At 40.4% G+C, this 24,211-nt stretch overlaps 1 protein-coding gene and 1 long non-coding RNA gene across 3 annotated transcripts in view; both read left to right on the forward strand.

Annotated features, from left to right (window-relative positions):
• Window positions 1-24,211, forward strand: part of GYS2 (glycogen synthase 2) — a 39,742-nt gene that overhangs the window by 10,883 nt on the left and 4,648 nt on the right. For both annotated transcript variants that reach the window (XM_027904863.1, XM_027904864.1), the window contains 9 exons: window positions 552-737; window positions 8,502-8,646; window positions 13,277-13,394; window positions 13,806-13,926; window positions 16,103-16,209; window positions 19,084-19,143; window positions 19,699-19,777; window positions 20,394-20,507; window positions 22,728-22,854. In XM_027904863.1, coding sequence (XP_027760664.1) covers window positions 552-737; window positions 8,502-8,646; window positions 13,277-13,394; window positions 13,806-13,926; window positions 16,103-16,209; window positions 19,084-19,143; window positions 19,699-19,777; window positions 20,394-20,507; window positions 22,728-22,854 — 1,057 coding nt within the window. The remainder of the gene's footprint in view (window positions 1-551; window positions 738-8,501; window positions 8,647-13,276; window positions 13,395-13,805; window positions 13,927-16,102; window positions 16,210-19,083; window positions 19,144-19,698; window positions 19,778-20,393; window positions 20,508-22,727; window positions 22,855-24,211) is intronic.
• Window positions 8,653-11,786, forward strand: LOC114068606. Its single transcript, XR_003573627.1, has 2 exons — window positions 8,653-10,148; window positions 10,551-11,786. It is a non-coding gene; the product is annotated as an uncharacterized LOC114068606 (long non-coding RNA).

Genomic DNA, 24,211 nt, shown 5'->3' on the forward strand with positions numbered 1-24,211 from the left:
TCTTCTCAACTCCCTTATTTGTCACAGGATGCTCTCCAAGTAGGATCTCAAATTCCCTTTTCTTCTCCTGTGGAAGTCAAGTTGTCACACTCCCAAACTATCCTCGAAGGCAGTCAAGCCATGTCTCAGCAACTAGAAACTGCCTTGAACAGGGCATACAGACAGACAGACAGACAGAATTAAGGGTGGCACTGTGACTTTCAGATGTCACTCTGCAGAGGGGAAGCTCAGCTCACCTGCAGAATCATCTGTCTGTCATAGATGCTCACGATTTTCTTATCCAAACCAGAGCTTCAACAGCAGAGGAGCAAGTAAAAGGAAATAAGAGTGACTGTCCTTGCCAGAGTTCCCTGACACTTGAGGAAGGAGATTGTTCTGAGGCTCAGGATTAGGGAAATCAAGACTTCAAACGTTGTACTTTTTTGTCCCAGGAAAGAAAGCAAGCACTCAAAAAGCATCATATTAAAAAAGAAAACAAACCCAGAGGTTTCACGGGTCTGGGATGATGGGCAGGATAGTGCCTGTTCCACGTATGTTATTTCTCTTTTCAGCTTTCCTGTCAGTTTGAGGACAAGCCCTATATAATTGCCCACTTCCACGAGTGGCAGGCAGGAGTGGGTTTGATACTGGCTCGGTCTCAGAAACTTCCTGTCGCCACGATTTTCACCACCCACGCCACTCTGCTTGGGAGATACCTGTGTGCAGCCAGTATTGACTTCTACAACAATCTTGACCAGGTAAGAGACATTTTTCTCATTCCTTCCTTTCCTTTGAGCTAATCAGCTCCTGGCTCCTTTTCTGCTCACTGTGCTGCACTATATATTGTGGTTTTTGTCTGGTGTGATCCTTTGTGGTTGACCCACGATCAGTTGTCGGTTCCAGAGCACAAGAAATGGTATTTGTAAGACTGTGAGGTGTCCAGGCATGTCATCTTAAAGCTCGGTGGACTAGAGCACCATGAGTAACCAGGGAAGGTAAAACCTCTTTAGCTGTGGTCATCACCTGACCCTGCAGGTGCAGCCTCATGATACTCTTTCGTTATGAAAGACAGCAGAAAAAATAACCAGCAGCCCTCCTCTTGCTCAAAATACCCTGGAATTGTATTAAAGGGTGGTTTTCTTCTTTCCCCAGCCTATTTCTTAATTCTTACAAGTCATAATAAGTTGTTCCAATTTCAACCATTTCAGGTTAGGCTTAATGGCAAATACTTCCTGGCAAATGTAGGAAGCATTTTCTAAGTTCCAAGGAGCCACACCTGTTTCTTGGAATTTTTGTTAACTTGTCTCGTGGTTTTGGGGTTTCACTGTTTTCTTTCCACTCAAAGCATTACAGAAACCAACCTTTCAAGGACCCAAACGTCTTCAGCACTGCTTTCAGCACAGGTACATTGCACCAGCTGGGGTTTCTAATATGGTCACAGACAAAGCTGAATTAAAGAGATTTTTGCATTACAGCACTTAGTGAGGGTAGAAGTAGTTAAGTCAGTAGTAGTTAGTAGTCATTGTGCATATGTTTTCTTGGCTGAAAGCAGTGAAGAAAATTACTCAGTTGGCAGTTTTAGGTTGGATGTTTGAAGCTTGACATGGCGTGGAACGTTGTCTTCCAAAGATAAGGCCTAAGGTGTTTGTAGTGCTGGCCTTGTTCAGAAACACAGAATCACAGAATCCCAGAATGGTTTGGGTTGGAAGGGACCTCAAAAATCATCTCATTTCATCCCCTGCCATGCGCAGGGACACCTTCCACCATCCCAGGTTGCTCAGAGCCCCATCCAACCTGGCCTGGGACACTCCCAGGGATGGGGCAGCCACAGCTTCTCTGGGCAACCTGTGCCAGGGCCCCTCCCAGGGAAGGATTTCTTCCCAATATCCAATCTAAACCTGCTCTCTGTCAGTTTGAAGCCATTCCCCCTTGTCCCATCCCTTCTGCCTGTCCAATCTCTCTCCATCTCTCTCCTACTAAAATCAGTCTCCTAAATTAGATACATTTTTAGGTGCATTAATGAGGCTGTACAAATAACCCAGTCGAGGAGTCCAGATATTCCTGCTTCTTCATACTCTCTTTAGGTGTACATATGCAAAATTTAGCTTTGAAGGTACATTGAATTATTTTTTACTGGAAAGAGCTGGATTGAAAGAGCTAAACACATGTGGTGTCAGGTTTATCTCTTGAGGAAGTGGGTTTTTTTCACTTATTAACCCTTGCATTCTTACACATAATTTGTTAGTAAGGAAACAATAGTAAAAAAAAAAAACAAAATGAGGGCATTCAAAATGAGAAATCAGTGTTTAAAAAAAGAGAATGTTGATTGTTTTACTAAAAATTTACTTAAAATACTATGTCAGAGCCTTGTTTTTCTTTTGAAAGGAAATTAAAAAAAAAAAAATTCTTTTGCTTCTGGTTAATTTGATGAGCTGCAAGAAGTCCAGAAAATAGTCTGTTTTTTCTCAAAAGCAACTTTTTTTTCCTCCTGCATGGTAACTTTGGGTGCCTCACCCTTTTCTGTGTACTCAGTAGAAAAAGTAATGATCTCGCATCAGAGTAGACTTGAAGATTTGAATATATTTACAATCTAGCCACAGCAATAATATATTTTTTTCTGTTCACACATGGGCTGGACAACATTATGTGAGAAGGTACTGTCCACCCTTCTGCAGAGCTTCACAAACTCCCCTGGTAACCATCAGCTACATCATAAACACAGAAATGTCTCTTCAGATTTTATTCTGAGAATATATGGAATGAAACATAAGTATCAGTTTAGAGTATTACTGTAAACTGCTGTAAATAATATTCAAGGGAAGAAACTTGTGAATATAATAATAATAATGCTTTATGCCCTCTGTGGATTGACATTTAAAGGTGCCAATGAAGGAAATGATGCCAAGTTGTTGCACCACTGTTTAACGTGCTTAGGGTGTGATAAAGCTGCTCCTGATAAAATTAACTATCTTAGTGAGGGCTCCTTTGCCTGTAAAAAGGTCAGCTTGGCCCAGAAGTCAGTAGAGAAATGAGAGGTTGTAATTAAATGATACAGAGAGATAGATCTTCAGACTATTCTTGTTGTTGCCTTCCAGCAGTAAACTATTAAGGTCAAACAAACAGTTTGTCAGTAAAGATTTTGTGACTGCTGTATGAAATGATACAGTTCTTGCCCAGTAATTGGCAGTGTGTGAAATTTTTATCTAGTTTTAGGCAAATCAAGATCCCCAGGTAGATGACTGGGCTGGGGACTGCCAACCCTACCTGTGGGTTACTGGCTTGAACTCTTCCACAGGCAACACTTCATAATTTCACTAATAAACGGAGTGTGTTATGAGCTTAATTCCCCACAGAAGTTTTGGAGAGGTCTTGGAGGTCTAAATAGTCCAACCAGCAGTGCATTTCTCCCATTATCCCCATGTCCAGTGCGGCTTTTACACTGTTGAGTTATGTTTGTTGCCGAGATAAACTGAACCAAAACAGCTAATCCAGAAGTTAGGAAGTTCTGTGAAAAAAGTTCTGAGCCTGTAGAGCCATTTTCTCTTCAGGAGGAACTGACCTCTCAGCTGAAGATCCAGAATGTTAATCTTTTATTGCTTCCCCACTGTTTAAAGAGACTGGCTTATTTAGGTGGTGGTTGGTTTTGGGGTTTTTGTTTGGTTGGTTTTGTTGTTGTTTGGTTTTTTAATTTGTTTGTTGTTGTTGTTTGGTTTTTTTTTGTGGTGATTGTTGTTAGTTTAGTTTTCTGGGGTTTTTTTTTTTGGTCTCATTTCATCCCTTTAGGGTTTTAAATAGGCCAACACCTTTCATAAATTGACTGAGAGACAGTCTGGGCAAGCTGATAGGTGAATAGACAGCTCGTTTTGACAAATGATTTAACCTGGAATTTCATCTGAGAGGTGACCATCTGAATGGTTTTGGGGACCACTGGCCTGGCATAATGGAGAATTTTGTAGACTTCAGCCTCTGATGCTGAAGTCTACAAAAAAAGTCTTCTTTTTCAGTCTTCTTACTGAAAAAACCCATTTGAGTTATAATGGGAAAAGTGCTGCAGTGAGAAGAAGGAAACCTTAGTATTATTCTTCATTTCTTTTTTTACTTCTATTACCCTGCCTTGGGTGACTCTTCTGTATAGAAGAACTTGCAACATTTTCATTGGGCTCATGCAAGTGCAGCTGAGTCTGGTTTGCAAAAGGGGTGGAAAACCCCATCCCAAGAAGTCTGAAAGGAACAGTACTAAAAATCCCAATGAAAATGAACAGCCAAGAGCTTTTATGCTGCCAATATCAGAGCACAGGCTCTCATTGCAACTAGTGCTGCTCTGTCCAGGCTGTCACTGAGCTGATCCTCTTTGTCAGCAGAGCAGCTAATGGAAATCTGATTTAAGCCAGGAAGTGTAGATTTCATTCTCTTTTGGCACTGCAGAGCTGTACCAGAATGAGAGTTCTATTTGCACAAGATAACAGTCAATGGGAGGTAAATTTGACGTAAGCTGCGTTTTAAAAGAGTCATTCTTACATAATTCAGGCACTGGCAACCAGTGAGATTATGCTGAAAGCAGAGGGCTTTCCGTTCTTCCTTTTGGTGGGTGAGGAATTGGGACTTCAGACCTACCTCTGACTGTTCTGATTCCACTGCAGCATCACTTTGAACTCGAGTGTGCTGCTGATTTAAAAGGCCAGAAGAGATTATTTCATTCTCTGACTAAAATCCTCAGTTAAATATTCATGCATCAAACCTGTACTTTTTTTTTTTTTTTTTTTTTGAGATACAAAATACTTAACAAAAATGCTATCCAGCCTCAAGGTAGTAGGGCTTAAGTGGTGAGGGTAGTCTGTTCTGCAAAGGTGTCACAATGTTTTATTCAGGAAAATTATGTATTTTAATGCCAGTTTGCAGTTGTACTGGTTTAACTTCCATTGGTTTTCATCATACTTTTTTTTTTTTTCTTTAGGAAAGCATAGTCAGTACCTAGGAGAGTCTATGCAGACTGTGCCAAATTATCTGTCTTTCAGAGAAGTATTTACATAGCCAATACAGTCCTTCCTCCTTTTCCACTCTCGAATAATTCTTCTTGTGCTTTGGGATTATTTTGCACTTTGTCTTTATCATTTTGAAGTAGGACTGTCAGATTTGGATTTGCTACTTCAGTGACTGTTCTCTGCTTCCAGGAGAAACGTAACACCTGTATCCCATCACTACTTGATTTTTTTTTTTTCATTCAAAGATCATCTTAGATGTCTTAAGCAGAATGCCATGCTGGGAGGTTCAGTGATTACCTGCTGTGCCTCCTAACACGTTAGATTTTAGGACATGAATGAAATGTTATACTCAGTAAATGGATCCCTAGCAAAGACAGAAATGAGCTGAAATTTTTTCCTCAGGATTGCACTGCAGCAGATGCAAGCTTTGCTCCAAAAGCACTGAGCCTGTGGGACATCTTCCTGTGTTGTTTTGAAATTAGAGTGGGCTTACAAAGGAGTCTTTTCCTCCTCTAGTTCATTCCATCTTGTAAATTCTAATAATCTGCTTGGTTTCTAACAGGCAGGGCAGGAGGGGATCCTCACTGGGAGAAGCAGCAAAATATTTACAGGGAAGTGGATATTGGAGGAACCTTTAACAACCTCTGAGGGATCAAACAGTTGGGCTCGATGATCCCAGGGGTCTTTTCTGCCCTAAATGGGTCTGCAGACAGTTATTGTGACTTAGATCTGTTTTCCCCTGGGTGCAGCTTTCCCTTTGTGGTGTGCCTGGTGTTCCCCTTTGCTGGTGACAGCAAACAAACATCAGTCAGCGTGACGCACTTCACGGGTGCTTTGCTTTGCTCAGGCTGGACATGGGACACAGTTCAGAGGTGGACAAGCACCCAGAGGGCAGAGCCCATTGCTGGGCAGGAACAGTGGTTTGGGGGTGGAGAGCAAAGCAGCTGCACTGCTGTTCATGTGGGCAAGATTTGCTCCACACAGCCCCGCATTGCTTCTAATTCTGGAGCTGATGCTGGCACAGTGAGCTCAGGGCAGTGTGGTCTAAATTTGTCACCTGTCTCATCAATTAATTTTCATTTAACCTGCCCTTCAACTTGTCTGAGGCTATTTTCACTTGTCTAGCCTGCTCAGGAGCGCACAGTTCTTGCTCCACATTATAAGTGAGGTCAGAAGTCAGGGGCTTGCCTTGCTGATTAGTGGTGGAAGCTGCTGGAGAGTGAGAGCAAATGAAATGTGAGAACTCCCTGACCTCTGTTTCTACTTCCCAGCAGCCCTGGAATCGTGAACTTTTGCAGAAAAATGCCAAAAGTCATGCAAGCATGTGCAAAATAAAATACTTCTCATTTCCAAAATATGAGACAATGAATAGCAATGAAGAAATAAGCATTGATATGTGTTAAATGTGTAAAGTGTTTTCATGCAATCAAAGAAGTAAAAGCTAGCTAGAAATAAGCCACAATGCTCAACAATTTTTTTATGAACCTTTCTCCCAGTAGTGTTGGAGGGAGTGTTTTTCCACAGTTAGTGAACATGCCCCAAATTTAGTTTTTAATCACATTTTGTAATTGAAACCCGTTCTTCCTGAGAAAGGGAAAATACAACAAGAACCCTTGAAAGTTTGAGCAACTGTTTGTTTGCTAGCAATTTAAACATTATTTTTAATGCAAAATCAGATGCATTTGAAAAGGCATACATAGTTTTGACTGCAGTGGTGCCCATCCCGTTTGTGTGTTTGTCCAGCATCTTAAAGAACTGTCCCCTTCTGTTTTGTTTTGTTTTGTTTTTTCTTTTGCACAGAATGTTTGAACAATCAAATACTCAGTTAAAAGCTGTGTGTGAATTGGTTTAGGGTAAGTGATTCACAATGTTAGGGATCTGTGGCACTCTACCAAGTCAAAATTAATTCACCTTTATTTTTTTCTTTCTCTGCCCTCCTACTCAGTGCTCCTTCTACCATCCAACTTCTGTGACAAATGAGATATATGTCCTAGAGAAAAGATGATTTAAGATTCCCATGGGGAACGTTGAAAATATGAGATATGCTGATACAACTGAGAAATGGTAGCACATTGTAAAGTGCATTTCCTACCTTTTCTAGAAATCTCTTTGGCAAACTTAGAAACTCTCGGTCTAGAAGACCATCAATGCCAAAATAAATCATCTAATTTCTCTAGAAGTCTCTAGCTGAGATTTATCAAGAGCCCTTTTCTTTTGGTCGCATTAGGGTGGCATTTTCAAGTAATAGAGTGGAAGCCGCTTTCTCATAAGTAGTGTAGCACCACTCAAGAAGATAAAAGTACTTTCTTAGCAAAGACATTCGTAGCTACATCTGTATCTATACCTGCCTCAGTAAAAATTAAAAGCTGCTTGCTTAATTCTAGTCCCCTGAAATGGTTCACGTTTGATCAAGTTTCCTAAAATATGTTCTGTACCGACATTAAGCACCCACTTGGCAGGAAAGGTCAGGGTCTGAATAGCTTTGTTCTGGCTGAGTTCTAAAGTGCTGGAAGCAGAGGTCACACAGCCCTAACTATAGAAAGTGCTGTCTGCCCTGCCTGTAATAAGGGTTAAATCTCTGACAGGCCATGAAGTCCCACAGTCAAATGCAATCAAAGTCAGACCGTGCAGCATTAGGCAGCGAGAAGGACAGAGCTCGTTGAGAGTCACTGTCACTCTCCATGGCACCCACACAGTCCCTTTGGTGCCTGTTCTGTCAACCTTAGGAGGTCAAGACTTCTCTTCCCATAAGTGAAACATCATTTGAGACTAAGAGGATTGTAATTTAATTGAAATCGTTGACGCCTTTTTTTAGACTCGTTGCAGCGGTTTTGCAGTGGACATCTGAGTGAACATTTGAACCTTTAAGCTCGGAAGGTGTTGGGCTTTTTCTTTGCATCAGGATGATGTAAGCTCAGTAAAAAAAAAAAAAAAAAAAAGCAGTAGCTGCCTGGTTGAAAGGTGATTCAGAAATGCTTTGGTATTTGGGATGGTCTCATCTAGTAAGAAAACTTAGAAATTAACTTAGAAATTAGAAATTAATGGAGTTCAGATTGAAACACGAGAAGCAGCAAAATAACAGCGATGAAGTTGGAGAAAGAACATCTCTCAGGATCAGAAAATATCTCATTTTCTACTTTCTTTGTCCGCTCAGGAGTTGTGTCTGAGTCTTCATATCCTGCCTCTCCACCACAACTACATTTCTCTCTCTGTGATTCCCACTATTCCACCCATTCTCAGCCAGCAGGCCAAATACCACAGATCCTTACCTTTCGTGGCATCATTAATCTAGTTGTCCTGTTGTAGAGCTGCCATTTTTTCAGGAACACGCAGGACCTGAGACCTCTCTTGCTCCTTCAGAACCCTTTGAAGTTGATAAAATAGTTCAAAAAACAGGAACAGCAAAACCACAGAATTATCCCACGATTCTCATTCCCTGGGGAAACCGAGCTTGGCACGAGGAACCTCCTTCGAGGCCATAAGTTTGAGGAGCTCATCACACACAGGTGTCTTTTCTGTGTTTGTTTTATCATTTACCAGTTTGACATTGACAAGGAAGCTGGAGAGAGGCAAATTTACCACCGGTACTGTATGGAACGGGCATCTGTGCACTGCGCCCATGTGTTCACCACGGTCTCACAGATCACAGCCACAGAAGCAGAACATATGCTTAAAAGAACTCCTGGTAAGACCCAAATTGTTGTTTTTATTTTTGCTGTATTTCCTCCTACTATCTACATTTCCTTAGACTGAAGGAACATAATAGAGACAGAGAATAACCAATTTTCAGAATTCGAGTGCAGATGATATCGCTCGGAACACATTCTAGCAGCGTGTGGTGCAGTCCAGAAGAAATCAAGTTCAGCATCATTTAATAAACTGCTTTCAGGACCATTTTAGGAGAGCATTGATTTTACTCTTTGCAAGAACATCCAGGTTCAGGAGCTTTGTCTGTGCCAGGGTTTCCATGCTTTTAGGGCCAAACCATGAAAAGCTTCATACGTATAATATTTTCTAAAATAGTCGAGTTATGTGCCCAGCAGTCTGCCTGATTTTCCCCTTTGTGTTGGCCTCATAAAATACGAAATTTCAAACCCTTTTTGTGCTCCATGCATGGAGTTTGAGCAAGGTAATGAATCCCAGGGTGATGTGTCATTAAAGCTCTCTTTAAGTCAGTCCAGTGCTCCATGTGCAGGTAAGCGTCACGAGGGGAAAACTGCACGACGATTCTGGAGACTCTTTGAGCAGGTGTGTTCACATCTTGGTTATTTTAAGCTAAGCAATACTCAGAAGACTTTATTTTCTTGTTTTGTTTAGTTTTCTTTTTTTTTTCCTTTGTATATTTTTTAGGTGATTTGCAGTGCTAATTATACTTTGGGATTGTTATCTTTAATTTCAAGCCATATCGTGGTTCCTGAATCAACACAAAAGAGATGTTCATTGAATCCTTTGCCTCATTCCTGGCTAAGTGTCAATAGGATGACGAACTTAGATTTTTTTAAATTTCATTTGAAACGTGACACCTTTAAACAAGTCCCTTAAGCATTCAGTCATCTAAACTGGGATTTTTCTGAAAGGTCTTGATTTTTACGAAGTGCTGAGCACTTGACCTCTGAAAATCCAACTTCTGAAGCTGTTTTATATTGGGATGAGGCTTCTCCTCGCAACAGCTGCCTTTGGAAATCATAGTTTATGTTTTGGGATTTTAGGAGACTGAAATGAGTATGACTCCAGTTTAATTTGGGAGAGAAAATCTGCAGACTGCTCACAGATAAAACGTCAGTTGAAGCTGAAGAGAATTCCATGCACAGAGACTCACAGGCCTGAGCTTTTTTGTGATTATTCTTGCAACTGTGAAGAAACCAAGTAAATATATTTAATGTTTGAGTTAAAAAATTACTGACAAATATCATGCTTCACGTTGACAGCGCTAGATAGAAATTCAGTAGGAATTGCCACCCCAAATCCTGGGAGACAACTATAAGTGGAAAGTATGTTCTGATGGGAATAGGTACTTTATTAGTTTCTTTGAATCCTAGACCACAGATAAACTGGGTAGGGGTCTATTCTCATACTATTTATTCTCTCTGAAGTTGTGAAATCCACAGTGGCCATTTGGAAAGTTCAGCATTTATCCTTCAGTAGGTCATTGAGCTTGAATTCTGCAAAGGAACTTGAATGCTGAAAGTCTGTGTGTGTTTCTCAACCCACCTCAAAAATAAACTTTTAGAAGGGGGATGAAGAATTGGCACAATTAACTTTTATTTGCATTTATTGAGAGATAAACTCTGTAACCAAATTGTTAGCTAAAAATAACCGAGAAATGCACCAAGTAGAGCTGTCTCTGCTACTTCTCTTTAATGTTAAACTTGGATTATAATTTAAATCGTAAATCTTATCACTTGGAAAAGTGCCTTTAAAATTTAGCTAACCTGATTGCATGGGGAAAGTTTGCACCAGGACAAAGGCCAATTTGCCAGCCTAACCCTGGCAGAGTGACTGCTTTTTATAATTTGATCAATATTTTGTCAAACAAATTTTATTTGTCGAAAGTTTGACTATCTGATGTTGAGCCTGTTTTATTTGAAGTATCAAGCAAGATTCTTGTCAGCGATCCTAAGTTACATTTCCATGAAAACTGATATTACAGGATTTCTAATGTTTTCATTCAGATGTGAAACGTATTGGCAGTACAGAAGGCTTTGAATCAAAATTCCAAGAGACTTAGGTATTAGTTGAGATCTAGATCTAGGCTTCCTATCTTTATGTATTTGATCAAAATCATAGAAGACTCTGAAAAAGTATGAGTCAACCCTGAATGTTAGTGACTTCTTAGCAGAAAACATACTACTGTGCCAATATTACTTAAATTATTGCCAGTTTCTTTCCTACAAATACAGAAGTCAAAACATTCTGATTTGACCTCCTTTGGAAGATTTTTTTGAACAAAAATGTCATTAATTCATTAAACAACAAGAAAACACTCGACATAGGGACAAAGCTCTTTTTTATCACTTCTTCCCCAGGGTGAGGGCACATTGCCCCACACAGGTTCAGAATGTTACTGTTTGTTGAGCAGAAATAGTGAACTGGGTGCTTTGGGCCACCAAAGTTTGTTCTCAAAACCTTGACTAAGATATGGGTTGAGCCCCAATCCTGATGAAAGGGTAAATGAAGCTGCAGATGAATCAGAGGACGTGGCAGTAGGTTATACACAGGCTGCTGGTGGTGGCTGAGAGGGATCAAAACTCCCCAATAAATAAAAAATAAATGTGAGAGAGTGGATGGAAATTGGCCAGAAATACCCAGTCAGGCATTCCTAGTTTTTTGGGAAGAGTTTGAAATGGTTGTCTTTTCAAAACTATGTCCTGCAGGAGCCTGTTATTCCATGCTGGATAAAGGGCAGTGCAGAGGAAGGAGGAGATGGTTGCTAAAGGCAAGGGAGGATGTGTCTGCTCTGCTGCTTCCTCATTCATATGAGGCCACAGAGGTCTTTATTCAGAGAACTTTTAGTGCTGGGCAGGAGAAAGTAAAAGCACAACTTTCCTTGTCAGGCCCACCAAGACTGTCCTTTTTTTTGTCATCGAGAACCAAATCTTAAGTACCTAGCAAGTAAAGATTTCCTGGTCTTTAGTTTCAAATGTGGTATTCCAAGACAGACCCATCAAAATTTTGGGTATTTCATAGCTGCTAATAAAGGTTGAATTTTTATCTACTGCTGTTTAACCTTGAGTGTTTCAGAACCCTTTACAAGATAAGGTTTAATCAGAGATCACTCACCTGTCAGGGACACGCTTATATTGCTGAAGTAGACTTTGAATTTCAGGGAAGTAATTGAAAATGGCTGTGGCATTTGCATGAAAAATGTCAGGCAAATATATTAGATAGCATATGGAGAATTGGTTGTACTTATTTTAAGATCATCTTGATAGGGGATTAATCAGAAGAGCCATAGGTGTTTAAAAGAAGTCTCCATAAGTCTCTCCAGAAGTAGGAGACTGTTTTATATCAGGCCAGATGTTTAATGCTAGACATGCAAACTTCTACTAATGGGGGAAAGGATGGGAAACCCCGAATGTCAGGCATCTGGGACTGAAAAATCACAGCAAAAGTGACGTTCAGGACCTGTATCAGTGGCAAGGAAGAGACTGTGCTCCCATCAGCAACCCTGGTGTACGGGAGGAGTTAACCATGAGCACTGGGATCAAAGGAGGTGCTGTTTGGATTGCATAAACCATGTGTTGTAGGGAATGATAATATCTCACTGAAGGTCCTTTGGAACCTTTAAAATTACTCCAGTTAATGGTTGTGATGAGCAGACACCCAATGACCCCTCCAGGAGAACAAGTTTGGAACTGGCACCACTGTGCCCTCTAATAATCAGTGCTTCTTGCTCCTTTGAAGATTCTTTGTATTTGAAGGATATCTGGTATCATAAATAAGTGCAGGTTTGTTTAAGGCAGTTGTGTTCCTTTGAAATGAGGGACTGGCCTCCCCTTTCATTTCCATACATGGCTTTCGTAAACCATCTCAAAGAAAAGAAAGTAGCATTCTTTCCATTTATTTGAACTAGATTTAGGGCAAGCCTTTAAATTGCTGTGATCTACCAGGAAGTTGAAGAGGGACTGGATTTCAGTGTTTGAAACAAGCTGTGTCTGCCCTCTGTGTATATCCCATAAGCCTACCTTAAAAATGCTGGAAATGGACACATTTTAATTGAAAAATCCTTTAGAATCTTGGAGGAGAACAGCTATAAATGTGTAAAGCATATTATTCTGTGGCTATTTTTAGGAGAAATCCAACAGATTACTCAAGGGAGGTCTTTTTTTAAAAGGTTTCCTATATTCCCCCTTTTCTGCTAAACCCTCAGAAGTCTTGATAGGATGGGTATCTCTTGTGCCATGCAGCAAACAAGGGCATAGTCCTGTGCAGTTTTTTTGCTTTCAAGAACTTTCAGTCTCTGGTGATAGAGCAGGGACCAGTGATACCACAAATCGAGAGGGAAGGGGCACATTGCACAACAAACACGGCCGAACGGAGACACAACCCGAGTCTTGACGGGACAAAAGGGCAGGATCTGTCTAGTGCTGAGCAAAGGGGAGAAAAGCCACTTTAATGCCAACGTGCCCACGTGCAGGAGCTTTGTGGAATGAGCTGGTGGAGACTGTTGTGTCAGGCGGTGCTGTCCCCTCTCCAGAAATAACATAACCCGTAACCTGTTTGCGTGCTGACAGCCGGGAGGCACGGTGGTTCTTTCCTGAAAGATTTCTCTGACTCTGAAGATGTCTACCTCTGCCTTTTCTCTGCTTTTCCAGATGTTGTCACCCCAAATGGCTTGAACATTAAGAAATTTTCAGCAATGCATGAGTTTCAGAATTTGCATTCCATGTACAAGGCTAGGATCCAAGAGTTCATTCGAGGTCATTTCTATGGGTATGCTTTTACTTTTCAAAAATTAGCAACGGTTGTCCGACAATATTTAAAGCAAGAACCAAAGCAGGAAGACTAATGAGTGCTTCATAGAGGAGCTGAAATGCTACCAGCTTCTACAAATATCTGTCTGGGATTTCTCAGTCAGAAGCTAAAGGAATTTTAGACACCAGTCCTAACTCTGCTTAACAGATTGTGATATCAGAGAGCAGATGTGCTGATTTGTTCATTATTTACCCAAGATGCAGCTTGCCAGATTAAGGCAGTCGATTTAAAGAACAGCAGAACAGCCTCACTTTCTTTATGTTCTCAGAATAATTAAATTCCTCCAGAATAGAAAGCTGTTGTGTGCTTTGCTTGATTACATCTAGAGAAATACTTTGTTCTTGTCTGTTTGTTTTTTCTTACTTTCAGCCACCTGGACTTCAATCTCGACAAGACCTTATTTTTCTTCATTGCTGGGAGATACGAGTTTTCCAACAAGGGAGCTGACATGTTTCTAGAAGCCTTATCAAGATTAAACTTTTTGCTGAGGGTAAGAAAACTTGTGCAGCTGTTGACAACATAGAGCTTATGTTCAAATTATCACACTGTGGAAGTCACCTGCAAGGATTCCTATAAGCTCTGGTTTATGGGAAAGTAATTATGGGATGCTCACAGTTTCCACAGTGCCCTTTTTCTGAACCCTCAGAGAATACAATGATCTCAGACATTTTAAAAATAATTGGTTACATAGTTCTAGGAATTAATCCGTGGCCACCTCCCTTGTTTTCAGAGAGAAATAATTAAAATGCTATTCAAGAGTTTGCCCTGAAGGTTTACCTACTAGAAGGGAAATAAAAGTAATCCTTTAATGATGCCTTTTAAAAATATCTTTTTAAACAAATTGTTTAATTCACTGGGACCTGATAATGATCTTTTAAATCTGCTGTTACCACACTGGATGGGAATCTCGCAACGAAAATTCCCACTGTGGCAGTGGGCTGGTGAGGAAGCCTGGAGAAGTGAAACTCAGTTCTCCATGCTTCTGTTCCCTCAGGTATAAAATGAGTGCAATGTTTCTAATGTGTTTTATTTAATAAAAATATTTTTAAATAATTTTTAAAATTCATTTACTTTTAATGTAGGGAAGATAAGAGCTAGGCCTTGTTCTGATCAAAGATCAGAGCACTCACCACCCACAGTGAGGTTGTTGAAAATGTCTCCATATCTGTCCTAAAGATTGATACATTTAAATTTATAGACAGAAAAAGTTGTACTAATCAGTTTTCGGTCACGTAGCAAGGATCAGTTGGCTGTTGTTGCCAGACTCCCTCTTTTGTGCTCTTAGCATTTAAATGATATGGAAAATCTGGATAAAAATAACGATCCTGTGTTGTCAGCAGGGCTGAAAAAAATATTGATTTCCAAAGCCCTAAGAACACCTTGTTCTACCACACCGTGGACTTTCTGCAGATCCTTCCTCCATTCACTCACACAGCCTCACCTAACCCAAGTGTTTCTTCCACAACAGAAGTCAGTTGTTTGGCGTTTCAGGGCAACATCAAGTACCTGTTGATGGCATTTAAACAACTCTGAAAACGGGTAATGTGGAAAGTCTCATGTGATAAGAGGGAAAGAGTTGCTTGAGCAACCACTGCAGCAATCTCTTATTGTAGCTAATTATTTATATCACAGAATCGTTAAACTCTCTGCTGTTGCTCCTCCCACGAGCTGAGCCTGACTTTACTGCATTACTGCTCCATTTTGGATGCCAGCGTCTGATTAGCTGTTCAAAGAACAGCTCTGCAGTTCTTTCAAGTGTTTTATCATTTTCAAGTGTAATTATTGCTCTGTAGTTGTTTCAAGGGGTAATTCCATTGGGAATGGCAGAATACCTGGTACTGCTTCTGAATCTGGAAATGCTGCTGCTTCTGAAACACATTGCAGTGGTGTGCCCTAAAAAATACATAGAATTGGGTGCAATTATTTTATTTTATAGAGTCTTTTTCCTTTGCTACTTGAGTACCTCACTAACATTTTGGAGGTAAGGTAATAATGTTGGCACAGAGAGTTAATACACACCGAGATCATGGCATGGTGGACCCTGAACCTGCCTTGAAGAGAGGGAAGGGAAGAACCTGAACGTGACAGATGACTCCTGAAGGTTATTTTCCACTCTGCATTTCCCTGTATCTCAGTCTGAGAGAAGGCCTGCTAACAGCAGGTTTTTAAGTGTAAAATTTAAAACAGAGGCAACCCAAAATAATTTAATATTTACTGCACTGAACAGGGCTCACCCTTAGCTTTTCTTTAAACAGTTGGTGACAGGAATAAAACCTCATTCATGCAAGGAATCCTTTGCTCACTCCTTTAAGCCAAACCAGTTTGTGTCAGGTGAGAAAATGTGTGTAGGATTTTTGGGTTTGTTGTTTGGTTGTTTTTTGTTTTTTTTTTTAAAGTTTATTTCCACATCCTCAGCCATGGCCTCTAAACCATGAGAGGTCAGGAAGATCTGTACTGACCTATTGACACTGTGTGACATATATTTTACCTGTGTTATCCTCAGCTGTGTGTCTGGCAAAAAAGGGAGAGTGAAGAGGTCAGAGCCTTCCTGGGCAGCCCAAGTGCATTGGATTTTCCTGTGATCAGTTCTTAAAGTTGGCTGTGATACTTTGCAGTGAGATTTTACTTTTCTTTTGGTTTATTCCTCTCCTTTCTTTGTCGTGTAGGTCCATAAGACTGACGTTACAGTTATCGTGTTCTTCATCATGCCAGCAAAGACAAACAACTTCAACGTGGAAACCCTGAAAGGACAAGCAGTCAGGAAGCAGCTCTGGTAATTCCCACTCTCTCCAAGGGCTTGGTGCAGTGAATTCGGGACACATGCAAAAGTTTCAGCTGAGGAATGATGCCCTTTCTTTTTGCTCTGCTAAAATTGAGGGTTGTGGGTAATTAGAATGTATTTCAGGGATGAAAGAGATGAGAATGATAAATGAGGGTAAATATTTCTCCTTTTTTATTTATTATTTTTATCTATGTCCGTGTTTTGTTTTTTCTTTTTAGTAAACTTCCCTTGCCATTCTTTGTAACACATTAGCAAGTAGGATTTGCTTTGCAGCCACAAAGTCAAATGTTCTAGAAAATCCACTGCTCTGGATGTCTTCTGACTGTTTCTGGTATTCCCTTTGGATGTGCCATAGAGCTCCCACGAAATAAAGACTCACTGCTGATTTATCACAGGAAGCTTCTCTGCAGGAAAAAGAAATTATTACACATCCTTTTCTATGTAGAAATACGGAAATTGTGCTGGCTGAGGCAGCAGAATAACAGTTGATAATAATTGTCTGTAATTTTGTGTGCAGCTGAAGTTTCGAATTCATAAAGAAAAACCAGTGGTGGGTTATCAGGGATGAATTTTGTTTAAAAAGGTGAAAAATGCCATTGCATTTTGCAAGGTATTTACAGATTAATTCTCTGAGCATGGGAATGGAAACAGGCACCTTATCAGGGGCTGCAGCAGTGAAACTCTGCTGCAGAAATAAGGAAGCTGGTCATAAAACAGAAGGACTAAAACCCACAAGACCTCCCTTTCTGCCTGTGTCTCAACACGTTTAAAGTCTCTAAAGTGATGCCAATTCTGTATCTATAAAATGATAGAAGTCTAGTTTAGAGATCTGTAGATGAAAGGCACCATGTAAGGGAAAGGGACTGATTTTCTTGTTCTCTCATTAACTGCCTCCAGCAGATGATCTCTGGCTTAGTTTCTGGGTATCTGTAATCCAGCTGAATTCGATGACTAAAAGATACTAAACCTCCCCAAAAACAGGGACAGAAATAGTTTAACAGGGGGTCACTGAAGTAATTCAGCTTTTGCCATATCTGGGAAAGAAGGCAGCCATGAAAAATGTCTCTGTTCTCTGGATTATCTCTGGAGTCATCACACAGCAGCTTCTTGGGACTTACAGGGAACATTCTGCCTGGTTACCACTCTGGAAACAGGTCCCACAAATGTACAGGTTGGAATTAATTGTCCAGCTCTGGCTTCCCAACAATGACGTGTCTCAGCTGCCTTCAGCACTGCCAGTGGCGAGGGATGGTTCAGCCCAAAGGATGTTCCATCCTGTACCACTTCTGGAAGTGCCAAGTGATGGGTGAAAGGAATGATGCTCTGAAATGGAATGTCACACCCTGAGGATGTGGGGAGGATCTGTGCAGTCAGCTTAAAATCTAGAGGGCTGAAGTGAGAGGAGAGTTTCTAAAGAGAATTTTCTAATTTCTAATAAGTTGTGCCGGAGTTTCTAATGAGAACTACACAGGAATTGGAAGAAAATAATGTGAGTGCAGTGAGACACAGCTGTGCTTGCAGTGAGTGCTTTTGGCCTCTGCTTTGTCTTTGATATAAAGTATGTGAAGTGTGACTATAATATGACAGGTACACATTGAATAAACAATGTATGGATGTTAAGGAAAATTTAAATTACATGAAATATGCAGTGTTGTATCTCTAATACATGATTATTTCTCTGGTACTCAGCAATGCAGGAACAGCAATAACAGTAAAGGTAAAACTAAAATGTAAGATCATGCGAAAATCTCCTGCTTCCAGCTGTCCTTCCCACTGTGCTCCATGGAAAGCAAAAGACCCTCTGCATCATCATCATCTGCAGCATTATCATGGTCATAATCTGGAGCTCCAGGGTAAAATCACCTGACTACAGTATTACATAATAGCATTAGATGATTTTAAGGATGCCACAGAAATGAAATACAAGAAGAGGATGGCACTTTTGAAGGAGAGGACGATGGCTGATCTGGGATATAAAATTCCTCTGCTTCTGCAAAAGCAGTCTGTTCCATCTGGGCTGAGTTTTGGATATTGTGCATGGCATGAGTCTAAGAAAATATGGTGGTGGAGGGGAGATGAGTTTGGTGGGATTTGATTCAGTGTGGTTTGACATTTTAGCTGCTTTACAACTCATCCAAAATTAACCCATCAACTATTGTGTCTATGTGAATTGGGAGAGAGCAACTAACAACAGGTGTGTGGATTCTCAGCTTGGTAAAGTTCAGAATTTCACTTAACGAGCTTTGTCTTAGCCCAAAGTACGGACAGAAATCAGAAAGGCAGGAAAAGTTCCAGGAAGTGGGTATTTTACTCAAATTCAGAGCGCTTTTGCTGTTTTGACAGCAGAACTTCCAGTTACATTTTCAAGTTATTTCAACTAGGGGCAGAATAATATAACTTACTCTTTGCATTTAGAACTGGAGTTCTTTCGTAGCCAAAAATAAAACATTTGTCTGGCACAGGCTTTATTATTAGCTTAAAACTTTTCAGGGAGTTTTTTTGTTTTCCAAACTAATTACGACAAACTGCCTTTCAGTCTAACGCTTGTTTTCAAAAGTCTTTGAGCTGGGAAATAAGGCAGAAAGAGGGAGCTTCTTTTAAAATCCCTTGTGTCTTTTTATTAGTTGAACTGGAGACCTCTCAGCCTTGATTAATGTCCAGTGTTAATGATCACGTTTCAATGTGCAGGGTCATATATATGTTTTCTTTTTCGTGGTTGACAACATGGGAAACATGGCCCACTAATCAGAGCACAGTTTGATTTTCCCACAGCAGGAAATCTCTTTTATGCTTTGTCCTGGATTCTCCTGTTTGGTTTTGTTTGTTTTTTTTTTTTTTTTTACATGTATTTATTTATCTTCCTAGGGACATTGCCCAGTCTGTGAAAGAAAAGTTTGGAAAGAAGCTCTACAATGCCCTGCTAAAGTGAGTGGATAAGGTTGCTTTGCTCTGCCTTGCAGAGCCAGCGGTGCAGGTGGTTCTGTGCTTCTGCTCTTTGGGGAGGAAATTTTGACATCCATAGGAAGGATGTGGGACCACATACAGCAAATCACAAATCACAGAGGAAAAAAAATAAATATTAGCATCTCGTGGTGTAAAGAGTCTTAAGAGACATCTGGGATGTAGCATAACATAAAGCATAAAGTAATATTTGTTAGTGCTCTAGTCATATTGTTTCAAAAGACAGTTGGAAGTGAATGGCCCAAAGCACAAGTGAGATGAGTGGAACTTCAGCAAATAACAAGCTGTGTCTGAAAAACAGAGGGGAAAAAAAAAAAAAAAAGAATTGCTTAGCTTTTTTGGAAGCTGATTGACAGGTCAGCAAGTGTATGGGGGAACAAAATAGAGGGAATATAGAAAGGGCATGAAAAAAAAAAAGTAAAGATTCATGTTGATATCAGACCTTGTTTGCTGTTTCTTTGTTTTCTTTCTCCTGTTAACAAGTCATTTGGTAAAACAGGCTTTGTGTTGCTTTGGCAGAGGAGAAATTCCAGACTTGAACAAGATTCTTGACCGAGATGATATAACCATTATGAAAAGAGCCATCTATTCAACTCAGGTCAGAAAATGTGTTATTTTCATAAATATCCAGTACAAGTGATAAATGTTATGTTGTACAAGGATTGTCTGTGCATCTGGGAAGATGTTTTCAGCAGATATACCTCTCATTGGTAACATTTAAAGATCAGCTGTGGCTGTTTTTAATGCCAGCATGACCTAAACTAATTATTTTGGGAAATTCATGGAACACATGCAGGACACCAAAATTCCTAATTCTTTTCTTCTGCACTACATGTAAATATTTTGTTGTTCTTGAAGCCTGGATCTATTAAATAGGTAAAATCAAACTCTTAAGGAAATACAATATATTAACTAAAAACCTTTGAAAATAAACAGTAGGCCTTTCTAAAAGTTACTACAAATATGTGTATTTTGAGGTAAATGAAGCAAATCCAGATTTTATGGTCTCATTTGTGGCCTTGGCTATATGGAAGACAACATTATGTGATCATTCTTTCTTACCTTAAAATGAAAACCTGCTCACATCAGTGACAAAATCTCCCACTGTCTTCCACTAACCTTAGAAAATGGGGATAGAACTGTAACAGAAAACGGTGACAGAACTGTTTGCCAAGAGTTTTGTCTGGCTTATGGGTTTATTTTTCTGTCCTTAGAGACACTGTCTGCCTCCAGTGACCACCCACAACATGATTGACGACAGCAACGACCCAATCCTCAACACCATCCGGCGCATCGGCCTCTTCAACAACCGGACAGACAGAGTAAAGGTACATCCTGCCCTTGGGATTTTAGATGTAAAATGGACTTTCTTCGATCCAGTCCTAGTCTGGATCAGTCTGCTTCCTGTGCAGAGTGTGGAGTTTCTACTCCTGAAATCAAGGAAGTGCCACGGGTTGTTTGCACCTGGATGTAAAAACTCTGTCACAGATTAATTTGCGTAAAACTAGAGGTCCAAAGTTGGAGCACAGACATTCATGGAGTGTTGATTCATCTCTTCTGAACAGCCCCCTGATACTCAGTATTTGCTGTAGAAAATAACCAGGGCTTCAATCCTGAGCAGAAAGAATTCCTGTTTTGGTTGAAACTAAATGTATGTAAATAAATCCTTTCCTTATTTCCACGTGTTACTTTGTCAAACCACAGAAATATCAGCTCCTGCTCTCACAAGTTCTCCCAATGTTTTTTTTTTCGGTCTGACAGTCTTTCTGTTAATTTTCTCAACATCTGTCCAGTCCAAGTAGAACCTAATATTTCAAATTATTCTTCTTCCAAACCTTCTTTTTAAAGTCATATCCGTACTATCTCTGACAATGACATATTACTTGTTCTCAGTGTTTTTAAACCCATGTCAATAACTGAGTAAATATTTTCCTCAACTTCCTAGTTGCTTCTCTTTGGCTTAACATATTCTCTGCTAAATGTGTGTCTCCAGTGAATTCTGGGATCATAACATGGTAATGATACACTGGATGTAACAAAAGCAGGGTGGAAAAATGCACTGGATATAAATGTTGTAAAAAATTCCCCAGACCTGGAACTAGACAACTGCTTGAAAATTAGAAAGCAAATAGTACAAAACAATGCAGACACCTCTTCCTGATTCTCAGCAGACTTGGTTGTCTTGGCATATGTCAGGTTTGTAGAAAACTGTTGTTACCACTGGAAAATTACCTGCTGCATGAACAGGCTTAATTCTTAATATTCCTAATGAGCTGAATGTCATGGACGAAAAAAGCTTCAAAAGGAAAACAAATTTTGAGAAATGTGTGACACATCCAATCAGACACAGCTGGCATGTGAAAAATACCCTCAGCAATGCCAGTGGAATCACTGGCATCAAATAAACTCGCAGAAAGAGTCTACAGCTCATTTACTGGCTGAGTACCTTCATTTATTTACTCAAGTGAGTAGCATGACTGTTTTTAAGAAGGGATGAAAGCATATCCTGGGCATAGAGGGATGGCTGCAGTGTGTTTATGCAGGGAAATAAGCCCAGGGGAGTTTAAACCATTTCCCACACACTTTCCCCCCCCCAAAGCTGACTGGACAGATCATACAAAGCACTTCCCTGCCTGCCAGTGGAAATGGGGCAGTGACCCCAAAGCCCTGCAGAGTCATGCAGACATCAGCCTAAGTTAATAAGCTTTGTCTTCCAGCAGGATTAGTTGCCCTAGGCACAGGAATGTGGTGATGAGGCTCTAATATGTCCGGGTCCAAAATTCTCCTTGTTTTTGGGAGATCTGTTGAGTATGGTAAATATTCCTTTATTTCAGTGCATGCTGTGGGGCTCACAAGAGCTTTATCTGCCTGAGGCCTCCTCTTAACAAGACATCCCAAATCATAGAATCCCATAATGGTTTCAGTTGGAAAGGACTTTAAAAATCATCTCCTTCCAACCCCCTGCCAGGGGAAGGGACACCTTCCACTAGCCCAGGTTGCTCAGAGCCCCATCCAACCTGACCTTGGACACTTTCAGGGATGGGGCAGCCACAGCTTCTCTGAGCAACCTGTGCCAGGGCTTCCCCACCCTCACAGGGAAGAATTTCTTCCCAATATCCCATCTAAACCTGCTCATTGTGAGTTTGAAGCCATTCCCCCTTGTCCTGTCCCTCCAGGCCCTTGGAAATCCTCTGCCTTGGTACACCAGACCAAGACAACCCCTGTGGTCTTGCTAAATGCCACAGCTTTAGGCATAATTCTCAATGCACATGATTTTTCTTGATGAAGAATGATAAAGCTGAAGGCCTGTCCAGAAAAAAAAAAAAAAAGTTCATTATCAATTCTGTTTCCAGGACAAGAATGCAACAATTCTTGTGTGCAGGATACACTTCAGTGTGGGAAGTGGATTAGATAACAGATGACTGGTCAGAGGAGGTGTTGTCCAGATACTTAGGAAGAGGGTGAATAAATTGCTTAAGCTTATTGATAATTAAAATGTACCCGTGACGGTTTTCTTTCACCTCTAACGTTAAGTTTTGAATATCCAGGTGATCCTTCATCCAGAGTTTCTTTCTTCAACAAGCCCGTTGCTGCCCCTGGACTATGAGGAGTTTGTCAGAGGCTGCCACCTCGGTGTCTTCCCATCTTACTACGAGCCCTGGGGTTACACTCCAGGTAGGCAACCTGTACCCTTAACCAGGATGGAGGGTTGGTGTAAAATGGCTTTGCAGCCAGTCTCCTCTGGAGGGCTGCAAAAACTCTTTGAGGCTCTGTTTTCTCTGCAGTGCAAAGGTCTTAACTGCTGGAAAAATGTTGGGGCTGGGTGGTATAAAGTGTTATCCACTGACTGGCAACTTCTCACATTTGTCCTTGGACTGCACCCTTTCCCACACTGACATGTACTCCTTTGATTTCTGGGGGTTTAGAACAAGAAATAATTTTTATAACTTAATTCTTAACTGGATTCAAGGATTTTCAAAGAAGATTTACAGACATGTAAATGTTGAAAAAAGGGCAAGAAATCCGATGCAAGAAAGCTGACACAGTTCAGTGGATTTAATTCAAGATAACAGCTGGGTTTGAGAGAATTGTGTTACACCATAGCTAAGTTATTTGCCACAAATACACACAGTGGTGCTGAATCTCATGGAATTAAGTGGGAATTTCTAAAAATACAGAGACCATATAGATTCTGACTTGAAATTTGGCCCCCATTCAAAAAAAAAAAGGAACTGAACACCTGATGAAATCAGTGAGAACTATGAACTTGAGTACCTGTGAAGATCAAAGCTGACAAGTCCATGTTTTTCATGTCCTCCAAAATACTTTCTGTAGTCTTGATACACATCTGAAGTTGGGGTACCCCTTGTAAGAGCATTTGTTTTAAGCCAATGAATCAGAATAGAAACTCTGCAAGTTTTGTCGCTCTCCAGAGCTCTCGCTCTCTCTGAGTAAGAAAGCTGTTCGGTTCCAAGATATAACCCTCTTGCATGCCAGCAATTTCTCTTCCTCTTCTAGCCTCAGCCAAGGTATAAAGTAAGTGTGACAGCCAGGGATGATTTCTGACCTGGACAGAAAAGTTAGACTGGTACTTGACAGTTTTGAGGAAAACTGTGGTTTACACTCGTCAGAAGAGTGGTTTCTCTTTGCTGATGCAAAAGCAATTCTCTTTGTTGATACCCATTTAAATCTCCCAGAAACAAAGAGTGATTTTTTTTTTTAATATAGGTTTATAAGTATATTTTATAGACATGTTTTACTGTCATATCAGTGAAGGCCCCAAAGATGGCTTTCTGCATTTCAAAGACCAGAGTGTTTACTTGACCTGTGTGCTGGCTTAGGTTGGGCTTAACTTCATCTGCAAAAATCTTTTTTAAGTCTGAGGGGACAGTTATCCTTACTCATGGCCATGACAGAAATAACTACAAAATAGGCATATGTTTTCTGATTTTAAAAAATTAGCTCCACTTCTACTGTGAATGCAGTCCTGAGTTAGTGGTGGGGTTTGTTGGTTGGGGTTTTTTTTCTTGCT

This window comes from Empidonax traillii, unplaced genomic scaffold (assembly GCF_003031625.1).
Source record: "Empidonax traillii isolate 1590-97213 ecotype Southwest subspecies unplaced genomic scaffold, ASM303162v1 scaffold1099:size633499, whole genome shotgun sequence".
Taxonomy (NCBI): Eukaryota; Metazoa; Chordata; class Aves; order Passeriformes; family Tyrannidae; genus Empidonax; species Empidonax traillii.